Source organism: Rana temporaria, chromosome 11 (assembly GCF_905171775.1).
Source record: "Rana temporaria chromosome 11, aRanTem1.1, whole genome shotgun sequence".
NCBI classification, from domain to species: Eukaryota; Metazoa; Chordata; class Amphibia; order Anura; family Ranidae; genus Rana; species Rana temporaria.
This window is the reverse complement of record NC_053499.1, coordinates 143,029,341-143,054,505: the sequence shown is the minus strand read 5'-3', so window position 1 is coordinate 143,054,505 and position 25,165 is coordinate 143,029,341. Positions and strand designations below refer to the sequence as shown.

At 45.8% G+C, this 25,165-nt stretch overlaps 1 protein-coding gene across 1 annotated transcript in view; it reads right to left on the bottom strand.

Annotated features, from left to right (window-relative positions):
- HYDIN (HYDIN axonemal central pair apparatus protein) overlaps positions 1-25,165 on the bottom strand; it is a 159,070-nt gene that overhangs the window by 61,527 nt on the left and 72,378 nt on the right. Inside the window, exons 21-38 of the mRNA XM_040329299.1 lie at positions 24,064-24,207; positions 23,836-23,976; positions 22,347-22,663; positions 18,625-18,715; positions 17,931-17,999; positions 17,507-17,716; positions 17,293-17,427; positions 15,523-15,700; positions 13,507-13,595; positions 11,950-12,068; positions 8,111-8,247; positions 7,666-7,793; positions 7,389-7,580; positions 6,948-7,097; positions 5,239-5,478; positions 4,230-4,392; positions 1,857-2,027; positions 126-296 (exon numbers count right to left, since the gene is read on the bottom strand). Of these exons, the coding sequence (XP_040185233.1) occupies positions 126-296; positions 1,857-2,027; positions 4,230-4,392; positions 5,239-5,478; positions 6,948-7,097; positions 7,389-7,580; positions 7,666-7,793; positions 8,111-8,247; positions 11,950-12,068; positions 13,507-13,595; positions 15,523-15,700; positions 17,293-17,427; positions 17,507-17,716; positions 17,931-17,999; positions 18,625-18,715; positions 22,347-22,663; positions 23,836-23,976; positions 24,064-24,207 (2,845 nt within the window). The remainder of the gene's footprint in view (positions 1-125; positions 297-1,856; positions 2,028-4,229; positions 4,393-5,238; positions 5,479-6,947; positions 7,098-7,388; positions 7,581-7,665; positions 7,794-8,110; positions 8,248-11,949; positions 12,069-13,506; positions 13,596-15,522; positions 15,701-17,292; positions 17,428-17,506; positions 17,717-17,930; positions 18,000-18,624; positions 18,716-22,346; positions 22,664-23,835; positions 23,977-24,063; positions 24,208-25,165) is intronic.

Below are 25,165 nucleotides of genomic sequence, written 5' to 3'. Positions count from 1 at the left end.
AGCAATGGAATGATAGAGAGGAATCTTCGTTTAGGACCAGTACAAGCACTCTCCTACACCCTTCACTTATCATTCCTCTTTATTATCCATCTCCCAATCTGTACAGGGAGCCATATGATACTTACCAGTAAGCGGTGCTCCATGTACAATAATGGCGATGCCGCGGCGGTTCCTTGCTGCCTGCCCCTCGTTACTGGTGTCAATACCCATATAGCGAGCCACAGCCTGAGACACGGGACTGAGCTCCAACTCTCCTACAGCTTTCCTGGTTCCATCAGTGGCAGAAAAAGTATCACCTGAAACAGAATAAAAATGGTCATGTCTACTGTTTCTGAATGGTTGATCAAGTCAATCAAATTACAATTGATTCCTTAAAGATAATCAACATGGAGTCAGTGCATTCACAGCGCTTCACTTTTTCCACATTTTGGTATGTTACAGCCTTATTCCAAAATGGATTACATTCATTATTTTCCTCAAAATTCTACAAACAATACCCCATAATTGACAAAGTGAAAGAAGTTTGTTTGAAATCTTTTTGTTTGAAATCAAGTTCCTACTAACCTGAGACCCCTTCGTTCCTGTCTCAATCTCACCTATGCCCCTACTTACCAAACTCTTACATCCCTTCCTGTCTTCCGTTCACCTAATACAAACTCCCTACACAGCTTCTGCTAAACATATGGGTAGATTCAGGTAGGGGCGCCTAAAATAGGTCGGCGTAGCCTAGCGTGTTTACACTACGCCGCCTTAAGTAAGAGAGGAAAGTACATGATTCAGAAAGCACTTACCTCCTTACTTAGGTCGGCGTAGTGTAAACACGGCAGGCGTAAGGGCGCCTAATTCAAATGGGTTGGGGGGGGCGTGTTTAATGCTAATGAGGCTTGACCTCACGTTTTTTTTACGTTTTTCCTTACTGCGCATGCGCCGGGTGCCTACATTTCCCAGGGCGCATTGTGGCGAAGTACGCCGTACGGGCCTATTGATTTCGACGCGGAAGTAAACGACGTAACTCCCGATTTGCTGACGACTTACGCAAACAACGTAAAAAATTCGAACCTCGCGGCGGGAACGGCGGCCATACTTTAACATTGTTATTCCACCTCATAGGTGGAATAACTTTAGGCTGCCTAAGGCCTTACGGAAACAACGTTAATCGACTGCGCCGGCTTCGCGTACGTTCGGGAATCGGCGTAAAAGCTAATTTACATAATCTACGCCGGCCGCAATGGAAGCGCCACCTAGCGGCCATACAAAAAATTGCAAGCTAAGATAGAATGGCGCAAGCCGTCCTATCTTAGCTTTGTTTAAGCGTATCTCTGTTTGAGCATACGCTTAAACAAACGCCGGCGTAGATTCAGAGTTAGGCAGGCTTATCTACTGATAAGCCGGCCTAACTGTTTGTGAATCTACCTATAAGTCTCCCCCTTCCTGTCTTCCGTTCACCTGAGGCCCCTCAGTCAGCCCCCTGCTTACACAAAGTCCTTCTCCTCCTCTCAACTCTTCACTTGAGACCCCTCTATTCTCGTCCCCTACTTACCTGAGCAAGTGGTCGTGCGCTCTTGTCCCCTACTTACCTGAGACCTCACTCTACACAGATCCTAATCACAACCAAGACTTTTGCTCACCTGAGACCCCTAACCACATAACTCCTGCTCACCTAAGGTCTCTGTCAAGTGGTAGTGAGCCCTTGTAGAATGCCAACCAGGGGTTCCCCAAGCCACAGCCTGCTTCCTTACCAGGGCCCCCGATGGTGGGGATGGACTTGCAGCAAATTGGAACCATGTTGTGGCTCCCAGGTAGGTCCAGCTGACGATACAGAGCCTGCAGCCCCTCCCTCCCTATTCCCTGTTTACCTAATGCAGCCTTCTTCTCAGAATCCTCCTCAGCATCATCAGCTTTGGCTTCAGCATGTGAGGAACGGCTCTCCCCATAACTGGTGGTAGAAGGGACACGCTGGGGTACTTGAAGGTCCTGTTTATCACCAATGTCTAATGTCTGCTTGTCCTCTGTATCTTCCATTAGCCCTGAAAGCAAAGATACATTTTTTTTTTTGGAATACCAAGGCAAAAAAACAAACAAAAAAAAAACAGAGAACGAAGTAGAGAAATGTACCAACATAACCAAACATCTGACAACAGGAGTAGATGACATCTGTGAGACAACAGAGATCACACTAAAGCTGAAAATGAGTCTAAGGCCGGCCATAGATGGGTACATTCAGCCTGTCCATACAGTACATGGTTTGAATCTGGGCTGAGATTCGAACCGTCTATGGCTGTTTTAATTGCTGCACAAAGTGGCCATTTAGGTGCTCACAGACAATGACACTCGACACAGGAGCAGGATGATTTTAGTAGGATGAAGACAAGATTAAATAGGTTTATGGGAAGTATTGTACCTGTGGAGACACCTGCTGACCAGGGGCAAACTGTCAACTCATGGGGCCCCCGGGACAATGCATTCTATGCATTGAGGTAAAAAACCTCTTCTATCTTTTTGCCGTAGCGGTTTAGGAGCGTTTAAGAATGTTTAGGAGTATTGGCATTTTATTCGCGTTTTTTCAGTGAAAGAAAAAAAAAAAGCTAAAAAATGCGCACTTAGGAGGGTCTAGCAGCATGACACCAAATGAAATGGGGCAATACCTAGGGGGTTCAACCAGCCATCTCAATTTGAGCCATCTCCAATTTAGTGGGGGAGCCTCAGTTTAGGTAAATTAGGCACTCATATCTCAAAGTATCACCCAATATGCGTATATACTCTTAAGAAGCCAAAGAGATTTTTTTTTCTAATTTTAAGTACCGTATTTGCTGGTGTATAAGGCGACCGGGCGTATAAGACGATCCCCTAATTTTACAGTTTTTTAAGATTTTTTGCCTGTACTCACCGTATAAGACGACCCCCCTTCTGAGGCTTCCGACACTTGATATTTCTTCCTTCTGGAGCCATATTCTTCTTCATTCTTGATGAAGCTGGAGCCATATTCTTCTTTCTTCTTGCTGGAGCTGGAGCCAATCACGACGAGCAATGTATTCTATTAATGAATACAAAGCCTACTTGGATTGGCAAAGGCTGTAACATCATCAGCCCATGCCTCTCTGACTCTCAAAGCCAATCCAAGCAGGCTACTGTATGTAGCCTGCTCGGATTGGCAGAGGTTGTTACTCCAATCCGAGCAGGCTCTGTATTCATTTGAATTCATCGCTCACCAGGATTGGCTAAGGCCCCGTACAGACGACCAAACATGTCTGCTGAAACTGGTCCGCGGACCAGTTTCAGCAGACATGTTCGGTCGTCTGTACAGCCGAGCGGACAGGATTCCAGCGTACATTTGCCCGCCGGGCCTTTTTCGAGCGGGCAAATATTTCTAAACATGTTTAGAAACATGCCCGCTGGAATCCTGTCCGTCGGACATGTTCGGTCGTCTGTACAGACCTACCGTACATGTCCGAGCGGCCGCCATCCCTCGCATGCGTCGAATGACTTTGACGCATGCGTGGAAGCATTGAACTGCCAGGGCCGCGCACGTCACCGCGTCATCGTCGAGGCCTCGTCGCCGCGTATCGAGTATGCGCGGATTTCTGTATGATGGTGTGTACAGCCATCATACAGAAATCTCCGGGCAGACATGTACGCTGAAAACGGTCCGGTGGACCGTTTTCATCGTACATGTTTGCCCGTCTGTACGAGGCCTAAGCGGTATATACTGTATGTATCCAAAGCTACATACAGTATCACCGCACATCCAGCAGGCATCCAAGCTGCTGACCCGGCGTATAAGACGACCCCTGCTTTTTGGCCAGTTTTTTAAAGTCTAAAAGGTAGTCTTATATGCCAGCAAATACAGTACATTTCTTGTGTTGGGTGCACACCGTGTACTTCTAGGAAAAAATACAGGGGTTGATTTACTAAAGGCAATTATATTGTGCACTTTGCAAAGTTGCTCCAGAGCTTAGCAAAAATGAGTTGACTTCCATCATCCAATCACATATAAGCAAAAGTGCTGTTTTTTTATTTACTTGCAGGTGATTGGGTATTATTCTTTGCAAAATTAAGCTTTACTTAATTTATTGAGCTCTGGAGCATTTATTCTTTAGTAAATCAGCTCCACATTATCAGATTTTAGTGCTCATATGGTGATCATGTTATTTTTTTGGAGCACATGGACACTCATCCCTAATGGCCTTTATACCCAAGGTGGGCTCTAAGGGGGCAGGATCACCTCTCACCGTGCTCAGTTTGCTGCCTCATATGCTCCTGGTCTTGCTCTTCCAGATGTTGTCTTTTCTCCTCATAGAATTCCAGAATTTCAGGTGGTAATTTCTCCCCAGCCAATCGGGGTGGAAGAATCAGGGTGTTCTGGGCATCATAACCCTTTAACATTCTCAGGATCTGTTGGAAGGCAACATGTGGTTTAATATCATAGTTCTGGTATTTCCCTCCCTGGAGGATACAGGCAGATGGCCCCCAAGTTGGAATGTAACCAGTTAACATCAAAGCTTTGTAGCATATCAGAATCTGCATCTGAAAGTTTAACAAGGGCTTGGCTCAAGCCCACCTGGTGTGATATGTGTGATTACAGGCTTCAAAGAGAACAAGGGCTAGCTAACACTGAAGACGGCCCAGTGCTCATAGACATGATACATGGACAATGCTGCCCCTAGAGGCCAATATAATATAATAACAGGACTACCTCTTGGCAATATCTTATTGGACAGGAGGTAAGTGGGGGTGGTTAAGAGTGGGTGTGAATGAATGTATAAAAATACACATAAAAGAGAAATGTCCCTTTCCCTTTTCCTGTTACATCTTGGCTTTGGCCTGAGCCTCATGGCTCTGGCCCTCTTTTGCCATTTTGAGCCCAGCCGATGACACTATGTCTAGAGGATTGTGATAAGTATTTTTGATGTCCTGCTGTTATACTTTTTGATATTAGCATATTCCTATTTTCTTGGGAAATAAATGAAAGATATTGTTTTACTAAGCAGTGTGTTTACTTTCATAGATGACCTCATATCATTATGCTTATCAGAGTCTTAATAGATTAGCAAATCATAGGGATAGACAAGTTAATACTATGCAATAGATAGAGGAAATCCGTAACCATCTTTCGGATATAGTTATATAGTTTATTGTATATTATTGTAGCAGTTACCGGTACTTCAGGATCTAAAAGTAATTAGACGTCAGAGCCTGGAAAGTCTAACATATAAACAAGACAGTTTGAAGAAAGCGTACCTTCTCTTCTTCCAGGTACTGCTTGTCCATCTCCAGAGAGTAAACCTCGACAGGGAATGCACAAGGATTTCTCACCACAACCTCCAAATCGTCCCCAGGGCTGAACGGTAAGACAGGGCCCAGCTGCAGTACAGAGGGGGTAAATTCCAACCGGGGCTCCAGACCATTACCCTGGACCAAGAGCATGACTCTCTGACTGCTCTGTGCCACCTGCAGGACCAGCTGCTGGCTGTACAGCTTCTACCTCGCCAGGAGAAGAGAAAAACAACAATAAGCACATAGACTGCCACATACTCTGTATTATAGGCGCATATGGTGTCTGCCTGATTGATATCTTCCTATACATTCCTGTAACCACTTTTTTGGAGGCAATTCCATTATAGCAGTAATTATGAACTAAGAAAGTTTGGTTCCGGTAGAAAAAACAAAACAAACTCAGAATGTGTATTGCTTTAATCTGCTCTTGCCAGATCTATGTACAGCAGTTAATGACTAAGGGGCAGATCCACAAAGAAAGTACGCCGGCGTATCTACTGATACGCCGGCGTAATTTCAAATTTCCCGCGTCGCATCTTTGTTTTGAATCCTCAAAACAAGATACGACGGCATTTGGGTTAGATCCGACAGGCGTACGTCTTCGTACGCCTTCGGATCTTAGATGCAATTCTTCGGCGTCCGCTGGGTGGCGTTCCCGTCGTATTCCGCGTTGAGTATGCAAATTAGCTATTTCCGACGATCCACGAACGTACGAGCGGCCGTCGCATTCTTTTACGTAGTTTCCGTTCGGCTTTTTTCGGCGTATAGTTAAAGCTGCTATCTGGTGGCGTACGCAATGTTAAGTATGGCTGTCGTTCCCGTGTCGAATTGTAAAAATTGTATTTCGTTTGCGTAAGTCGTCCGTGAATGGGGCTGGACGCCATTTACGTTCACGTCAAAACCAATAACGTCCTTGCAACGTCATTTAGCGCAATGCACGGCGGGAAATTTAGGGACGGCGCATGCGCAGTTCGTTCGGCACAGGGACGTGCTTCATTTAAATGAAACACGCCCCCTACTCGCCGCATTTGAATTCCGCGCCGTTACGCCGCCAGAGATACACTACGCCGCCGTAACTTACGGCGCAAATTCTTTCTGGATTCAAACCAAAGCCGGTTAAGTTACGGTGGCGTAGCGTATCTCAGATACGCTGCGCGGGTGCAGATCTAAGTGGATCTGCCCCAGAGCGCTGATATTTGCGCGAAACGCGTCTACCTCTTTGTCCCCTGCTCCATCTGTCAACCACTTGTCATATGAAGCTGTCTGGAATTATTTCTTCACGTTACACAGCATGCAAGCTGGGCTAGCACCCGATTAGTGTGTGTGGGGATTCACTCACCTGGAGAAGCTTTTCTTGTTTCATGTACAGCAGGGTATTTAAAATAGGTCTCATCAGGGGTCTTTAGAGACCTTAGCTAGTGGGGTTTTATGATAACTCTGCTTTTTGTTAAAGATGTCTTAAGCTGTGCTGTGCTTTATCAAATGTGTCACCTTACAATAATGCCTAGAACAGACAGATTTCTAGCTGACTGTGTTTGCTACACACTTTAGGTTTTGTCAGACCTCATTATTGTCACATACCCTGACACTCATCATAACACAGGTACCAAGCTAGTCTGTGCTCCTGCACTCTCATCCACCATGATGGAGATCAGAGGCCTAAAGTACTTTACCTCCTCCTGAGGCTGAAACTTGATCTCAATGTTCTTCTTTTGCCCGGGGAGCAGCACGTCATGTGCTGGAATCACCTCAAAAATGGGTGCTTTGGGTTTGACTTCCTGGCGCAGTTTCTTGCGGAGATGCATAGGGATGTGCTTGTCTACCTGAAATACACAAAGCGGCACATATATGTGGGACAACTTACAGGGCCATTAAACATTGATTACACGTTACGTCAATGTCAGTAACATACATGGAGGTAAAACACTAAGATTTCATCAGAAGTAAAGACAACTAAATTACAGTTGGCACAATGGGGGGGAAGATATTATCCTACACACAGCTGACATCCTGTCTAGAATTGTTTAATAAATGGATTTTCTACTTAGCTGCACCTTGTTAACCCTGAAACGGCAGCCAATCAGATGTGTTGGCCTTTCAGAAGATGTCAATACCTTGATGTTGGTCTCCTGGCTGACAGCGGTCCACTCGCAGGGCACAGGGAGCTGGTTGTGTAGCTGGATAGACCTGATCTGACACTGACCGCACTGCATGGCGCTGAACTCCACCCTTTCATCTGATACACACAATGATGGCATCGTCACGGAGGCCCGGAGACGTATTAGGAACCTGGGGCCCCCAAACACCTGCCAGGGAACATGTCAGGGGTCAGTAGGAGGATGGAAATGACAGTTACATATAACACATGAACAATGACAGACTCAAGGTCACCTGAATTGGCATCAGAACATCTATAGGTCCTAATCTGGTGCCGGCTGATTGAGGATCAAACTTCACTTGGAAGGTTTCTGTGTGCCAGCTTGGCAGATTCTTGACACGGTCCAGCTCTACAGAGAAGCCTGAGCAGACAAGACACAGACTGTGAAATCTCTTCACAGACAGGACACAGACTATAAAGTCTCTGCACAGACAGGACACAGACTATAAAGTCTCTGCACAGACAGGACACAGACTATAAAGTCTCTGCACAGACAGGACACAGACTATAAAGTCTCTGCACAGACAAGACAGACTATGAAGTCTCTGCACAGACAAGACATACTATGAAGTCTCTGCACAGACAAGACAGACTATGAAGTCTCTGCACAGACAAGAAACAGATTTGGAAGTCTCCACACGGACAGTCTTCCCTAAAATAAGACTGACAGTATATTACCTGTGCCCGGGAGCCCACGTCTGTCTGCACGGAAGGACACAGGGAAATGTCCTGTGTTGGATATTTTAATGATGTGTGAACGGACCTCTCCGAGAATGACATACCCAAAATCCAGGAGGTATTCTGGAAGATCTGCCCTGAATTACCAAATAGAGATATTCTATGATATAGACATACATACATAATAAAAAGCTTTGTTCAGCAAAATGCCTGAAGAAAAATTGTCCTTGTTGTCACTGGTAATGGAGTTCAAATGTCCACCATCCTAACTGGTTTCTTACCAACATCAAGATCACTTCTGTAATGGACGCTTTAATGAGGTCATGTGATTCAGAGATATACAGCTAAACAATAAATTGAAAACAGACACATCACACAATCCAGCACTTAAGGTCCAGAGAACCCCTCCAGGTGTAACAGACAATATTACCTCCTAGGAAGAGACAAACTCCTTCCTGCCCCAAAAAGCTGGTCTGATCAAGTCCCTGGATCAAAATACCCAGTCCTTATCAGTATAACTCTGGATATGATTATATGAAAAAAGGGCACCCAGTCTGCATGTTCCTATTTTGATTATGCTATTAGTATCATACAGTAGACCACTTCACAACGTAACTGCTCTTACTGTAAAAAACCCTTCCCATACTGATCCTATATTTGACCTTGGACCTACAGTGGATATAAAAAAGTCTACACACCCATATCAGGTTTTTGTAATGTAAAAAAAAAAAAAAATTAGACAAAGATAAATCATTTCAGAACTTTTTCCACCTTTAATGTGGGGGGGGGGGGGGGGGGTAAAAAAAATAATATAATAATGTGGTTACATAAGTGTGCACACCCTCTTATAACTGGGGATGTAGCGCTGTTCAGAATTAAGCGATCACATTTAAACTCATGGTAAATAGGAGTCAGTACACACCTCCTCCTGGAAGAGGGGACCGGATACCACTTCCAGGAGGAGGTGTGTACTGACTCTTATTTACCATGAGTTTGAATGAGATCGCTTAATTCTGAATAGCGCTACACTCCCCCCTCCCCACGAAAGGTGTCAAATGTGGCACCGGAGGGGGGGGGGACAAATGAGCGGAAGTTCCACTTTTGGGTGGAACTCTGCTTTTAGACCGCTCCTAATGCGCTCTGCCCATTGAAATCAATGGGCAGCGCCGCCGTACCGCCAGTAAAACGCCGCTGTAGCGGCGCATTACGGGCAGTTGTAACCCTTTTTCAGGACGCTCTCTACTTTGCAGATAGAGAAAGGAGCTGTGTGTTAGTGACCTGACACTCCTGCACATCCCCTCCCCCCTCAAGAGGCTTTCTCCACACCAGGGAGAAAGCCTGCCATTACTGCGTGTAGTTACAGACAGAAGAACAGGAAGTGAGGATTTCTCAGAAGAAATAAGGACATTTAAAAGCAAAATGGAAGGATGAGGTAAGTGAAGGAGGACTGCACTAAGGTAAAGGAAGCTATTTAGGGATTTTTTTTTTACCTTTACAACCCCTTTAAATTTCTGCCATTTAGCCATCACAATCCTCCTGCAATATATGTCACTGTCTTTCTGCTTGTAACATTATTTCATGTTGGTATTCAAGAAACCCTCATTATTATACATTTTAACACTTTACTGTTGATCTGTGTAAATAGATACATTGAGGCCTTATTATAAAGCTTTTGCTACACAATTATCAGAAGCTCTCATGTATGTTGACCAAGTCGCCTGCGTTGTCACCTCCATCTAGTGGCCAAAATGCAGTATGGTTTTCTCATTGAACCATTTTAGAAAACGATACTGCATTTTGAATAAAAACAAAAAAAACTTTACACCAAAGGAAAATAATTGTGCAAAAATGTGTGTAAATTAGGGAATAATACTAGCTGCAGTGTGATTGTGCACAATTAGCAATACAGATTGGTAAGTGAAAAAATAGTGGCTCTGGTAACATAAAATTACAGTGAATGCACCAATAAAAATATTTGTATAATTACAATAACACCATGTGACAAGTGCAAACAGTAAAAATAAAAATAAAGAAAATGAAAAATTAAAATTAAAATAAAAACTTTTTTTTTTTTTAAATTTATTCTCTTTATTTTTACTGTTTGCACTTGTCACATGGTGTTATTGTAATTATACAAATATTTTTATTAGTGCATTCACTATAATATGGTGTTACCAGCGCCACTATTTTTTCACTTAGACCCCTTTCACACTGGGGCGGTTTTCAGGCGCTATCGTGCTAAAAGTAGTGCCTGCAAACCGACCTGAAACAGCGGCTGCTGTGAACACCGGGTGCCAGGTTAATGGGCACCACGACATGTGAGTGTAAACTTGTTATCCTTTCTGCTAATTAAATTTTACATTGACGGTTTTACACTAGGAGTCCTTCCTCTTTATGTCCTCCCCTATTACTTACCATCTGAGGAAACAAGATTGTGGGGTCCAATATGCATTAACACCATCAAAGGGAATATCCCTCTAAAAGCACAGCTGACCACACTAGAGATAGGTGGTCATACAATGCAGTGAATGTACCCAGAGGAGGCTCTCTAATTAGGCAAAATAAGGCGGTCGCCTAAGGCCTCGCACTCACAGGGGCCTCGCGACCACCTAATTTGCCGAAAAAAGGAGCTAGAGGTGGGTAGTAATAGCAGCGCCCGGGTGGCTGGAGGACGGGGTGAGTAGCAGAGCTCCCGCCTCTACCGCACTGGCTGCTCTGTGTCACATTCCCTACGTGTGTGTTCGTTAGGGTGACCACATTTCCAAACTACCATTCAGGGACACCCTCCCTTCCCAAAAATTAGCTTGTGCTGTAACGAAACAGCACAGTGATTGGACACAAGAGGCGGGATTTATGATTTATCCAATCACAAGCAGGGGGCGGGGATTGTGCTCCTCCAGGCATTCCCGGCCAGGACAAGTACTAGCAGTAAGTAAAGTGGTGATGTGGCGGCCTTTTTTGGGGGCATCAGATTGGCCCGGGGGATGGCTGTGTCAGTTTCATTCCGGGACACTGTATTGTCCAGGAATGAATGTGCCCGGGACAGACCTGCAAAATGCGGGACTGTCCCGGACAATCCGGGACACGTGGTCACCCTAGTGTTCGTCTGGTCACCGGCTCCTCCGTGTCCCTCAATCCTTCCCCATGCAGAACCGCTCAGCCCAGAGTCCTCCCCATCCAGAGCTCCGCCCCCTAAATAGGCTGCATCCATTCACAAGCGCTGTACATCATCTCCCCTGAGGACAGGGACTCCCCATCCTCTCCCCTGGGGGGGGGGCACTGAGAAAAAGTTCCCCCGACACCAGCACTGAGAACACGCTGATGCCAGTGCTGAGAAAGAGTGCACTGACACCAGCACACCAGCACTTTAAGGCTCTTATTATATGCAATTTATGCAGTTAATTTTTATCGCTCTAATAATTTTTTCCATTACAGGCGTGATTGGGGCCTCATAAGTTACCCCTAAGGCCTCACAAAGCCTAGAACCACCTCTGAGTGTACCTCTATGTGGGGCACCTTGAGCACAGTTGGAATCAATATTGTCCATAGAGCACAAGCACTTTACCACGGAATTGATTTATGTATTGAATTCAGTGGAATATGAATGGACTGTAATGCACTATTTTGACTATTTTGATTACGGTTTATTTTAAATTCTGAGCACAATACTGCATTTTGGCCACTAGATGGAGCTGATAATACTGGCATTCATCTCTTAGGAAAAAATATGTGATATTTCATTCAATTTGCACAAATGCTTCTGACATTACAATGAACATTTTATACACCCCTTAATGTGGATACATTTTATTGGAAGACGGGACATAATAATTGCTTACTTCAGCAGACGTCGGCGATCTTTCTGGTTGGTCAGTCCCGTTGGCCCCGCCTCTATCTGCTCACTTGCATGTTTCTTTATGAGCAAACGCTCCAACTCCATCAGTACCAAGGTATCCATCTGTGAGGTGTGACAATCACAGATTATAGAGTGTTTATACACACACACTGTAAGCACTGTATTATAAAAATATAAGATGTCTTTATCATCAGAGAATAAACAGATGATAACAGAGCAGCAAACACATATGCCTGTGTGTTGTGCATGTGTATATACACTGCATGGGCCAGATTCACATAGAGATACGACGGTGTATCTCCTGATACACCGTCGTATCTCAGAGTTGCGTCGGTCGTATCTATGCGACTGATTCATAGAATCAGTTACGCATAGATATGCCTAAGATCCGACAGGTGTAACTGTGTTACACCGTCGGATCTTAACTGCAATTTTGAAATGGCCGCTGGGGGGCGTTCTGGCTGATTTACGGCGCGAATATGTAAATCGGCGAGAATATGTAAATCAGCGAGATACGCCAATTCGCGAAAGTACGCGGGCCCGACGCAGTCACTTTACGCCGTTTACGTAAGGGTTTTCCCGGCGTATAGTTACCCCTGCTTCTATGAGGCGCAGGCAATGTTAAGTATGGCCGTCAGTCCCGCAACGAAATTTGAATTTTTTACGTCGTTTTCCTAAGTCGTTCGCGAATAGGGATTTGCGGAAATGACGCTCACGTCGGCTTCATTGACGTTTTCCGACGTGAGTTGGAGCATGTGCACTGGGCTATTTTTACGGCCGGCGCATGCGCAGTTCGATCGGCGCGGGGGCGCGCTTAATTTAAATACAAGCCGCCCCCTTTGAATTCCGCCGCCTTACGACGGGCCATTTACACTACGCCGCCGCAAATTACGGAGCAAGTGCTTTGAGAATACGGCACTTGCTCCAGTAAGTTGCAGCGGCGTAGTGTAAATGGCTTACGCTACGCCGCCGCGGATTCTATGTGAATCTGGCCCAATGTGTCAGTAGAGCAGTGGATGGTGTCATAAGGGCAGAGATTGGTGTAAGTAGGGCAGTGGACAGTGCCAGTATTTTTTATTATTTTATTTCTTACAATTTTATATATTTTTTTTACAATATTTTAGGGAAAAAAATAAGATTTTATTTTTTATTTGGTGAAATATCAAGGGTCTAAACAGGGGGAATATGAACCACACAGGGTGATTAGGGTGTGCCAGGAACACTCTGTGCGCACGCCTATGGCTGCAGTCTGTCTGTAGCATTAACACTGAAGTTTTTCTTTATCATAATTCCCTGAAACAGATTTACTATCCGTTGATATCACCAATAGATCTAATATCTCCTGAAGCTTCATTTCACACAACACTGGCTATAGCTCCACCTTAGATATAAAGGAAAGCCTGAGTGTCATTGTGATGGCTGAGAATTGCCAACAATGGTGGGCGGGAAGCTGTATTTGGCCAAGGAATTGTACCAGTCCCCATCATGGCAATAATATTAAGCAGACACAGGATGATAACAGAGCAGTAGGTGATCTTACAGAGGGGTCACATTCCTTGAGATCCAAACACTGCTCTCCTTGGGTCTTCTCCTCCGCCATTCTCAGGTAGGACTCAAATCTCCCATTTCCTGTGGAGAGTGGAAGCAGACATTGGAGATGAGGATTATAGATGGTAAAGTGGCAGGAATATAGATGGTTAGTGGCAAGAACATAGATGTAGATGTGGGCAGGAGTATAGATGGTGGGGGGGGGGGGACAGGAATTTTAAATGACAAGCGGGCAGGAATATAGACATAGGTGTGCACAGCCTATTGCATTAGGGTGTGCACCCCAAAGCTCAAACACACATGTGTACCTACATGCGTGTGTGTATATACATATAGGGCAGTAGGGCAATGGACAGTGTCGGTAGAGCCGTAAACGATGTCAGTAAGGCAGAGGTTGGTGTCAGTAGTATCTTTTTTTATATATTTTTAATATTACTTTATCATTTTTTTACAATATTTTTTTTAATTATTGTTTTTTTACTATTTTATTTAGGTGCCCCATTGGTAGGTTTTGGTGAAATATCAGAGGTCAAAACAGACCCCTGATGTCTCACTTTCCAGATAGAGAAAGGGACTGAGGACAGAGATACCCCAGTACCTTCCTCTGCAGCCAAGAGGAAGGGTGGATTTGCCTAGTACACGGTCATTAGGGTGTGCCCAGGCACACCTGGCACACCCTGTGCGCACACCTATGAATATAGATGATAAGGGGACAGGAATATAGATGATAAGGGGACAGGGATATAGATGATAAGGGGACAGAGATATAGATGATAAGGGGACAGGAATATAGATGATAAGGGGACAGGGATATAGATGACAAGGGGACAGGAATATAGATGATAAGGGGACAGGGATATAGTTAGTTGAGGGAGGAAAATTTATTACAGATGACAGGCGGCAGGACTATGGATCGTGGCGGGTAAAAATGTAGATAGCAAGATTACTTAATTTATAGAAAAGGAACAGAACTTGGCGACATTGGGGGCAAGAATATACATTTGGTTGGGGGGAAATATACAGTAGATAAAAAGAGGATAGGAATTATAGATTAAAAGGAGCAGGAATTAGATGGTGGGGGCAGGCAGGGCCGCCATCAGGGGGGTACAGGCATTACACCTGTAAGGGGTCCGATGGTCCGCAGGGGCCCGGCTGGCCCCCCTCCCGTTTTTTTATATATTATTTTTCTACATTACCCCTGTAAGGGGCCCAATGGTCCCCAGGGCCCCTTACAGGCCTGGCTCCTCCCAGGACTTCCTGCTCTCTAGCTCCCTTGTTACCTCCTCCAATGCTCCCCTGAGTCCCCTCCAGGACTTCTCCAGAGCCTGTCTCATCCTCTGGAACTCCCTGTCCCGGTATGTCTGATCAGCCCCTACCCTATCCACTTTAGGTGATCCCTGAAAACTCCCTTATTCAGGGAAGCCTACCAAACCTCCACCTAAGAACTGTACCTAAGCCACTCCCATCAAATCAGCTATTACCTTTTGTACCACCTCCCCCTCCCTTTAGATTGTAAGCTCAATGAGCAGGGCCCTCCTGTCCCTTTTGTATTGAACTGTATTGTAAATGTACTGTCTCCCCCCCCCTCCCCCCTTCTACATTTTAAAGTGCTGCGCAAATTGTTGGCCTATATATATTCTGAATAATAATAATATAGATGGGGGGTAAGAATAAGAAATGGTTGGAGGGGGCAGAAATATAGATAGTGAGGGCAGGTATTAGAGATGATGGGGAGCAGAAATATAGATGTGGGGGGGGGGGGGGGCAGGTATTAGAGATGGCGGGTAGCAAGTATATAGATGGTGGGGGTGTAGGTATTAGAGGTGATAGGGGAGCAGACGTAAAGATGGTGGAGGAAAATCCTTAGAGAAGATGGTGGCAGGATGAGGGATCGGTTATTAGAGATGGTGGGGGGAAAAAATTTAGATGTTGGGCGGCAGGTATTATAAATGGTAGGGTGGGCACTAGAATGCAGTTCTCTTGCTCCGGCAGTGTCTTGTGTCTGTACCATTAATGTCCCGTGGGAGGTCCAGACAGATTCGGGGGAACACTCCTTCTCCTCGCAGAGTGATGCTCTCGGGCTCCAGATGGGCCACCTGTAACTGGATGACCTTCTGGAAGGATTCAGGTACTCCAGGTAAATAATAAACCTTCAGGATCTCCTCTCCTCCAGCAGGAATGTTACCCTGAAAGTGAAGGTATACAATAAATGATTATATGAGCTCACACAATGCAAGAAATGTAGGGGCATGTAACAGTAAATTAGTGGAAATATGAGATTTGGAGAGGACACAGTAGGGGAGTTATGAAAGATTAGATCAATATAAATCCACTTCCTATGATATAAGGTTTATGTTCACCTACTATCTTACAAACATCAGAATACGTGTATGGAGAGCGCACTGTACACTTTCATAGCAGGTCACCCTGACACTAGATGGCAGTGTTTTCCTCTGGAGTTGGGAGTGAATGTCAGAAAAACGCAAAGATGAGATGTTATATAACGTTACACAGAATACCTTCTTGTCTTATTTCATGTCTTTGCTGCTCTACTTCCCAAAATACAACTCTGGGGAAGGCAGACGGGAAGGAGAGGGTCACAGAGAGCAAGCATAGGGCACTCATACTGGACAGGGAGGAAGGAGGGGCACTCATACTGGACAGGGAGGGGAACTCACACTGGGCATGAAGGGGGGGGGGGGGAACATTCACACTGGACAGGGAGGAAGGGCACTCATACTGGACAGGGAGGGGAACTCACACTGGGCATGAAGGGGGGGGGGGGACATTCACACTGGACAGGGAGAAGGGCACTCACACTGGGCAGGAAGGAAGGGGGCATTAATATAGTACAGAGAAGAAGGTAAAAGCACTCACACTGGGCAGGAAGGAAGGGGGGCACTCATATAGTACAGAGAAGAAGGGAAGGGCACTCACACTGGGCAGGAAGGAAGGAAAGGGCACGCTCACTCGACAAGGAGAAGGGGAGGGGGGCATTAACACTGGACAGGAAGTGAGCATGTATTCACACTGGGCAGGGAGGAGAGGGTGCACTCACACTGCAGGGAGGTAGAAGAGGGTACTCATAATGGGCAAGAAGAAGGTGGGCCCTCACTCTAGGTGGAGAGGAGGGAAGCACATTCATGCCGCATACACACGGTCGGACTTTTGACTGGGCAAAAACTCAGTCAGAATTTCCGACGGAAAAATAGAGAACCTGTTGTCTATCTAAGTCCGTCGGAAATTCAGTCAGATGGGCCACACATGGTCGGAATATCTGATGAAAAGCTCCCATCCGACTTTTTCCATCCGAAATTCCGACTGTGTGTACGTGGCATTACCCTGAGCAGGGAGGAATAGGAGCATTCACACTGGATAGGCAGGAAGTAAAGGGGCACTCACACTGTGTAGGAAGTAAGGGGGCATTCACATTGGGCAGGGAGGAGAGGGTGATCTCATATTCCGCAGGAAGTAAGGAGAAGGCACTCATACTGGACAGGGAAAAGAGGGTGTACTCACACTGCACAGGAGGTAAGGGGGTAATCACACTGGACAAGGAGCAGGGGGTGCACTCACACTGTGCAGGATGGAAGGAAGGAGAGACACTCACAATGGGCAGGGAGTAAGGGGGGAATTCACAGTGGATAAGATGGAGGGAAAGGGAACTCACACTGCATGGGGAGAAAGAGGGAGAACTCACACAGTGCAGGGAGGAAGGGAAGGGCACTCACATTGTGAAGACAGGAAGGGGAGGACACCCCTAGTTATGGGTACTCACACTTAGGGGCTCTATAAATGGCTCTCCAGGAAGTGGGTACAGGCTCTCTGGGCTTTGGGTCAGCACAGTGAAAGGGAAAGTGACCCTCCCGGTGTTCCTAAGGACAATGTTCACTTCAGCCACCTGGTCAAACATCTGCAGAATAAACAGAGGGATTACTATCAGTACTCCTGTGAAAGACAGAAATATATATCACAGTAGTATTGCTGGTTACCTGCACTCCACAGTCAATGTCATTGGTACTCAGGGTGTATCTGACAAGTGAGGCCTCACCATGCAGGGTCATCTCATACACCGGGCCACCATACACTTCACAGAGTGCTCGGGCCTGAGCACTGATATCAGAGTGTCCATAAAATGTAAAAGAGAAAACCTGACTCTCCCCAGGCTGTAGGGTTCCAAACTGTGGCAAGATATCAAAGACCTGAAAGACAGAATGATAATTAATGGACACGACCATGAAATAAAGCTCACTGGACATCCAGCAATTATCTGTAGACTGTGCTCCACTTGACCCCCGTTCTGTGTAATGACACTGAATTCACACACAGGGCTCTAACCCATTAATAAGTAAGTGCAAGTGGTTTGGTGTGTTAGAGAACTGCCATCTGAACATGTAACCTGTGGCTGCAGCTTACCTCCTCCACTCCAGTCAGGACTCGGTCTTCTGCTGATAAGTTGCCATCTGCTTCATTCAACGAGAATCTCTGTGATTACAAAAAGATCAGCTCAGGTATATTCTGTACACATAGATCGCTCATGGGTAACCCTAACCCTAATTTCATGGTTGGTTCTAAGGCTTGATTCACACCTATGCATTTTTAGTGCTTTTAGCATTTTGCAGATTTGCACTACAGCCCATTTAACATGGTTTCCTATGGAACACGTTCTGTAGAGTAAATCTACAAAATGCAAAAAGCACTAAAAAAAGTATAGGTGTGAATAAAGCCTTAGAAAGCCTTCCCTCTGCCTCTCCCAGCGATCAATATCTCCTCCCCAGCCTGTCCTATGAACCACACATGGGAAAAGTATATAAAAAATGTAATGTTAAGCAATTGATCACATATACAGTAAGAAAATCTTTGTATGTTATCATGATCAGAAGTATTCGCCATAGAAGCTTAGGTAACCCATGTATGGTCCTCAGCTTCCTTTGATTGGGCTTTGTGTTGGCACCCCAAGAGGAGGGGGAAGAAAGGTAATTGAAGGAAAGACTGTGCATAGCAACCAATCAGATTCCTGTGCAGGTTATAGGATAAAAAAAACTAATACTTGATTGGATGTTTCAGGAACACCACCTGTATGTTAGAGTCTGAAAAGGGGTCACATTACCTCTGTCTCTAGGTGGGACCCCAGTAGATGATCCTGGTTAGGACAGTCGGTTGCGGTGTCCACTGCCCTGGGAACATGTGGACTATCTGACCTGTGAATAAAACCACAAGCATATTTAATGTCATAATGAGGTCTGTGTATAAAGGGAAAACAGGTAGCAGTAAGGTGCCTTCTATAATATAGACTGATGGGTATATATGAAGAGTATATAAAGATGAAAAACAAACAACTGAGCAAGGTGTGTGTCTCTGTCGATGTCAGATCTGTATAATGAGGACATGATAGACACTCGGCATCCTAAGATGAGACATAACTGATCATGGACTGGTATTTCTGAACCAAGACTTTTCATCACATCCAAAAGATACATGACTGACTGAGTCTGTATCATGACCTCCAACCTGCTCTTACCTACCACCAAATGTGATGAATGAACAGCCATGTCACTTCACCATGGGGCGGAAGCTTTCCAATTTACTTAACTTCCATGGCTGGTCTTCCTTTACTAGGAACAATGAAGACATTACCTTCATATAACCTGATGGGCGCCTGCCCACTTGATACTCTCCATCTTCCCCCCTAAAAGGGCACCCATATCAACCCTTCTTGGTTGGGTGCTGGGACCAGGCTGAGATTTCCCCTAACCCCGCTTTCTCTCTCATGTGTTCCATTCCTTCAACCCCTTTGCCCCTCACTCATGCCCCACTCTACGGTAACTTCCCCTCAAATCTAGTCCAAGACTAGCTTGAGTTAATAATTTTCTCTACCATATCCTCAACATGACAGATGCTAAACTGTAAGGGCCAGATTCTCGTAGAAATGGCGTAGGCGTAGTGTAAGTCATTAACACTACGCCACCGCAACTTACTGGAGCAAGTGCCGTATTCGCAAAGCACTTGCTCCGTAATTTGCGGCGGCGTGGTGTAAATGGGCCGGCGTATCCCCGCGTAATTCAAAGGGGGCGGCTTGTTATTTAAATTAAGCGCGCCCCCGTGCCGATCGTACTGCGCATGCACCGGCTTAAAAATAGCCCAGTGCGCATGCACCAGTTCTCGACGGAAAACGTCAATGACGCCGACGTGAGCGTCATTGACGTAAAGTCGTATTCGCGGACGACTTAGGAAAACGACGTAACCGACGGAAAAAGATGATGCTGACCCGACGCCATGCTTAACATGGGATACGGCAGACTGACGTAAACTTAACCCTCATATAGCAGGGGTAAGCTTACGCTTACGGAAAACGACGTAAACGACGACGAGGCGGTGCAAAATCGTTCGGGAATCGGCGTATTCGGGTCATTTGCATATGCAACGCTGAAAACGACGTAAAATCCACCTAGCGGCGAGCGTGGTATTGCATTTAGGATCTGACGGTGTAAGTGACTTTCACCAGTCGGATCCTATCCTAGCCTAATTCCGGCGTATCTTGTTTTGCGAATACGAAACAATGATATGCCGGCGGCAATTTCGAATTACGCCGGTGTATCTGTCCCTAAATCTCTATTGCATGAGATGTAATTATATAACATAACCGTAAGCCTACACTGCTTATCAACATCTCTGGATGAGACTATTTTTTATAACTGAATCTGTACTTTTTACCTTTTCATGTATTGTATCCTTTATTCTGGAAAACCTCAATAAATTTAGCAAGATAAACCTGAGGGATGTAGCACACAGCAAAGCAGGGCCGGTGCTACCACTAGGCAGCCGCCTAGGGCGCCCAGCCCCGATGTTCCTACTCTCTTCTCTCTGCAGCAATCAACTAAGTCTCAGCATCAGCAGGCAGCCACTGCTCTGTTCGCACATTGTGTCAGAGGCGCAGCGATGGGGAAGGGCTATGTCTGTGTCCCGACTCCTGAATAAATGGAAGCAAGCAAACATTCATTGGTGGGCACTGGTAGGCTGCATTGATGGGCACTGGTGAGGGTGCATTTGATGGGTGCTGATGAGGCTGTATTTGATGGGCGCTGGTGTGGCTGCATTGATGGGCACTGGTGAGGCTACATTTGATGGAACCAGGGGGACGGCGAAATTAGACCCCATTTTGCCAATCCCTATACTGGCTTCCAACTGCCCAACAAATAAAATTAAAAATACTAACACCATACAAAGCCATTTACAACTGTGCCCCAAGCTACATCACCAATCTTGAGTATATCACCCAAACCTTCCTCTCCCCTCCTCCCAAGATCTCCTGCTCTCTAGCTCCCTTGTCTCCTCCTCCCATGATCATCTCCAGGACTTCTCCAGAGCCTCTCCCATCCTCTGCAACTCCCTACCTCAATCTGTCAGGCTATCTCCTACTCCTATCTCCACTTTTAGGCGATCTCTAAAAACTCAGCTCTTCAGGGAAACCTATCCTGTCTTCAGCTAAAAACTGAGGCCCAGTTTCTTAAAGGGCTTACGACGGCACAACGCAATGTACGCCGTCGTAAGTCCTAATCTGGGCAGTCGTATCTATGCGACTGATTCTTAGAATCAGTTACGCATAGATATCCATTAGATCCGACAGGCGTAAGGCTCTTACGCTGTCGGATCTTAAATGCAATTTTTTTTTTTTTGCCGCTAGGTGTCGCCTCCGTCGTTTTCCCCATCAAGTATGCAAATTAGCAAAATACGCGAATTCCCGAACGTACACGCGGTCGACGCAGTGAAGTTACGACGTTTACGTTAGATTTGCGACGCGTAAAGTTGCCCCTGCTATATGAGGGGCAACCAATGTTAAGTATGGTCGTCGTTCCCTCGTCGAAATTTTAAAATTTACGTTGTCTGCGTAAGTCGTCCGTGAATGGGGCTGGACGCCATTTACGTTCACGTCGAAACCAATGACGTCCTTGCGACGTCATTTGGAGCAATGCACCCTGGGATATTTTCCGGACGGCACATGCGCAGTACGTTCGGCGCGGGAACGCGCCTAATTTAAATGCTCCACGCCCCCTACCCGGCTCATTTGAATTAGGCGGGCTTGCACCGGGGGATTTACGATACGCCGCCGCAACTTTACAGGCAAGTTCTTTGTGAATAAAGCACTTGCCTGTAAAACTTGCGGCGGCGTAACGTAAACCAGATATGTTACGCCCGCACAGTTTTACGCCCATGTACGAGAATCTGGGCCACAATCTTTTATTTCTCCCATCAGCTCACCCCTCACAGTTAATACCTTTTGTTCCACTTGCCCCTTCCTGTTGCATTGTAAGCTCTAAGGAGCAGGGCCCTCCTAACCCTCTTGAATTGCATTATTACTATACTATCTCCCTTTATATTGTAAAGCGCTGTGCAAATGTTGGAACTATATAAATCCTGTATAATAATAACAACAGTCAAACATAACAAAGTCCAAGACCACATATCCTGAGATTATGTTTATTGATGAATTTGCATTCTAATTGGTGACTCCAGTTTATTCTCTCAGGCCTCGTACACACGACAGAGAAACTCGACGTGCTTGGCACGTCGAGTTCCTCGTCTCGTTTTGGGATGAAGCCGCCGAAGAGCTCGGCGGGCCGCCTTCTCCTATAGAACAACGCGGCCAACGAGAAAATAGAGAACATGTTCTCTATTTTCTCGTCGAGCTCCTCGGCGGCTCCATCGAGCCAAAACTGTACAGACGACAGAGATTCTCGGCAGAATCCGGGTTTTGACCGAGTTTCTCGGCGAATTCTGCCGAGAATCTCTGTCGTGTGTACGAGGCCTTACACATTACCATGTTTATCTCACCTGATTTGAATCGCTGAGTTCTCCGTCATAAAGGACCAGCGGTACTGAACAGGTAATGGACTGCAGTTGGTCACCTCCAGCTCCTGCATACTCTCTGTGTCATTCAGGATGCAGCCAAAGTGGATCTGAGTGGTAGGAAAGTGAAGGTTGGGGAAGTGCACCTCGGCCTGCAGGCTGACATAGTCCTTGTGAGGGTGTTCTATGTATTGTATGGACAGGACCTCGTCCAGAACCCGACTCTGCAGATCCGTTATGTATGTTGGGTCAAATTTAATGATGAGCTCCTTCTCCTTTCCATTCTGCAAGGCTAGAGAACTCTAAAGAGGACAAACAATTCAAATCACTTTCAGGGAATTATATATCATTTTAGTGGGTGAATCACAAAACTGCTAATCCTTCAGGATGCCCATTGGAGTTCAGTGAAATGTGTGGGCATGTCCTGCCGGCCCTCAGACACCACTAACGCTCACTGGAGACCCAGACATTGCACATTGGTTTGACCAAAAAAAAGGTCCATTCTCTAGGCAGTAAAAACACTCATATAGAGCATCTTTTGTACAAAGTTTAGACGAGTTTAGGAGAGTTTTACGTTTTTTTTTTCTGTCAGTAAGCTCCAATCAGAAAATGCGAACCAAAAGAGTTTATTTTCATGCCTCTAAACGTTGAGCTTTGCCTAGTTACGCCATGCGTTCCAGGCCCAATTCCCACAAACTATTAGGTTGGAGATTCATGACGTTGAAACCTTATTGAAGGCCTCTGGGGTGGGTGGAGTTCTCTCAACCCTCTATTCTATTCTGGCGGGACTTGATACTTCAAAGGTCTCATATGTATTTTCGGCATTGCAATCAGATATCCCCAATCTGGTCGACAATGACTTCGAAGAGGGCATTCAACAGTATATTCCAATAATTTTGGCCAGAGACCGCCGCACCCAACTAAAGTTCCTCCACCGGGTCTACTACTCTCCAGAGAGACTGGCTAGGATATACCCCAACATTGACTAGGACAGATAGATGCTAAATCACACAAAGTGGGAAACAGATAATTGGTCAAGTTCTCCAATCTACCTGACTGCTTGTTCTCCCCATGATAGCCGAGGGCAGGGCTGTCTTAATGAGAGGGCACACCTGTGCACTGCCCAGGGGCCCCAGCTGCATCGGGGGGGTCCTGCACTTTCCCCAAAGCAGCTAGTCCTTGAGCCCGCGCTGCCCCATGATGGCACTGAGAGTGATAGATACACAGGGAAGGCAGTCTGCCTCCTACCTACTTGATGTCCGATTACCTGCACTGTCATCATTTTAGGGGCCCCAGAGCATTACTTTGCCCAGGGGCCCATGATGCTATTAAGACAGCCCTGGCCGAGGGTTCCAATCAATAAGAGGTCATTGCCTGACGTGGAGTCGGACTGTCTGATTAATATCTAATAATTGTAGGAATGTGTGTGTAAGTGAAGATACGTGGACAAATATTATAAGATTCTTCACTCTACCTGTAATTTACCAGTGTGGGGGGTGTCACCAAAGCCAATAGAGAACGGTTGTTTCACAGATACAACTATTGTCAATGGCAGTGACGAAATGTTTTTCAGTGTCACGGATTCATATTTTTCTTTCAGTTCATCATCCGGTTGCTGAAAGAGATACAGAGGAATGACAGGTAAGTGGGTCACACAATGGTTAAATAACAAGGAGAGAAGACTGAGGAGACAAAGTGTCACCTTCTCCACGTAGAAGTGAAGTTTCTTTGTAGACAGGTCAAGGAGTGGAGCAATGAATTCACAGATGATGTCCACCGACATAATCTTCTCTTTCCCAGACTGCTTCCCAATGATGGCTTGTCCCAGCAGACGCTCCGTCACCAGCTGCCACACAAAGAGATGATCGTGACCCCATATACTGATTCTATAGCAATACATTGCTAATACAAAAGTATCCTGCTTTTATAGATTGCCAATACACTTTCATCCTGCTCTGATAAATGACCAATATACAAATATCCTGTTCTCATAGATTACCAATACCTGGGTATCTTGCTCTCATAGGTTATCAGTATCCAAGTATCCTGCACTGTTAGAAAAGTTTTAAATGTTTGTGTGTCTATTAAACAGAGCTGAGAAAATGGCTTTAAAATGGCTTCCGAGCGCATTTAGTTGTATTAATTTGCTGTTAGCCAGATTCAGGTACGTTTACGCCAGATACGCTTAAATTAGGCTAAGATACGAGCGGTGTAAGTCTCCTACACCGTCGTATCTTAGGGTGCAATTTTCCCGCTGGCCGCTAGGTGGCGCTTCCGTTGAGTTTGCCGTAGAATATGTAAATGACTAGATACGCCGATTCAGGAACGTACGTGTGCCCGGCGCTTTTTTTTTTTTCAAATAACAATTTTATTAGACACAGGGTAACCCCCGAGTCTTAGAGGAGGCAATACAAAAAGAAAACTTCAGAACATTAGCAAAAACAGTGCATGTGGTGTTGCAGCACATTACAAGGCAGACATCAGGGGGGAGCTTGGCGGCTCCCCACGTAAGCGGCTAAACCACCAGCACATCCTGCCGGAAGTCGAAACATAGCACACAAAAAAAGAAAAACTCTTGAATAATAGAGACAGAAAATAGATAAAGGGAAGGGATCAGAAGGGAAACAAAGAAAGAACAGGTAGGGGAACTGCAGACGCAGGGAGGTAGGGAGAGAGAAGGCGGGGAAGGGGTAAGGGGAGGCTCGACCCGTGGCTCAGGGCGGATCCTCATGGCGATGCCATTCCTCCCAAATCTCGTCATGCTCGGCGCTTTTTTTTTTTACGTCGTTTATGTAAGGCTTTTT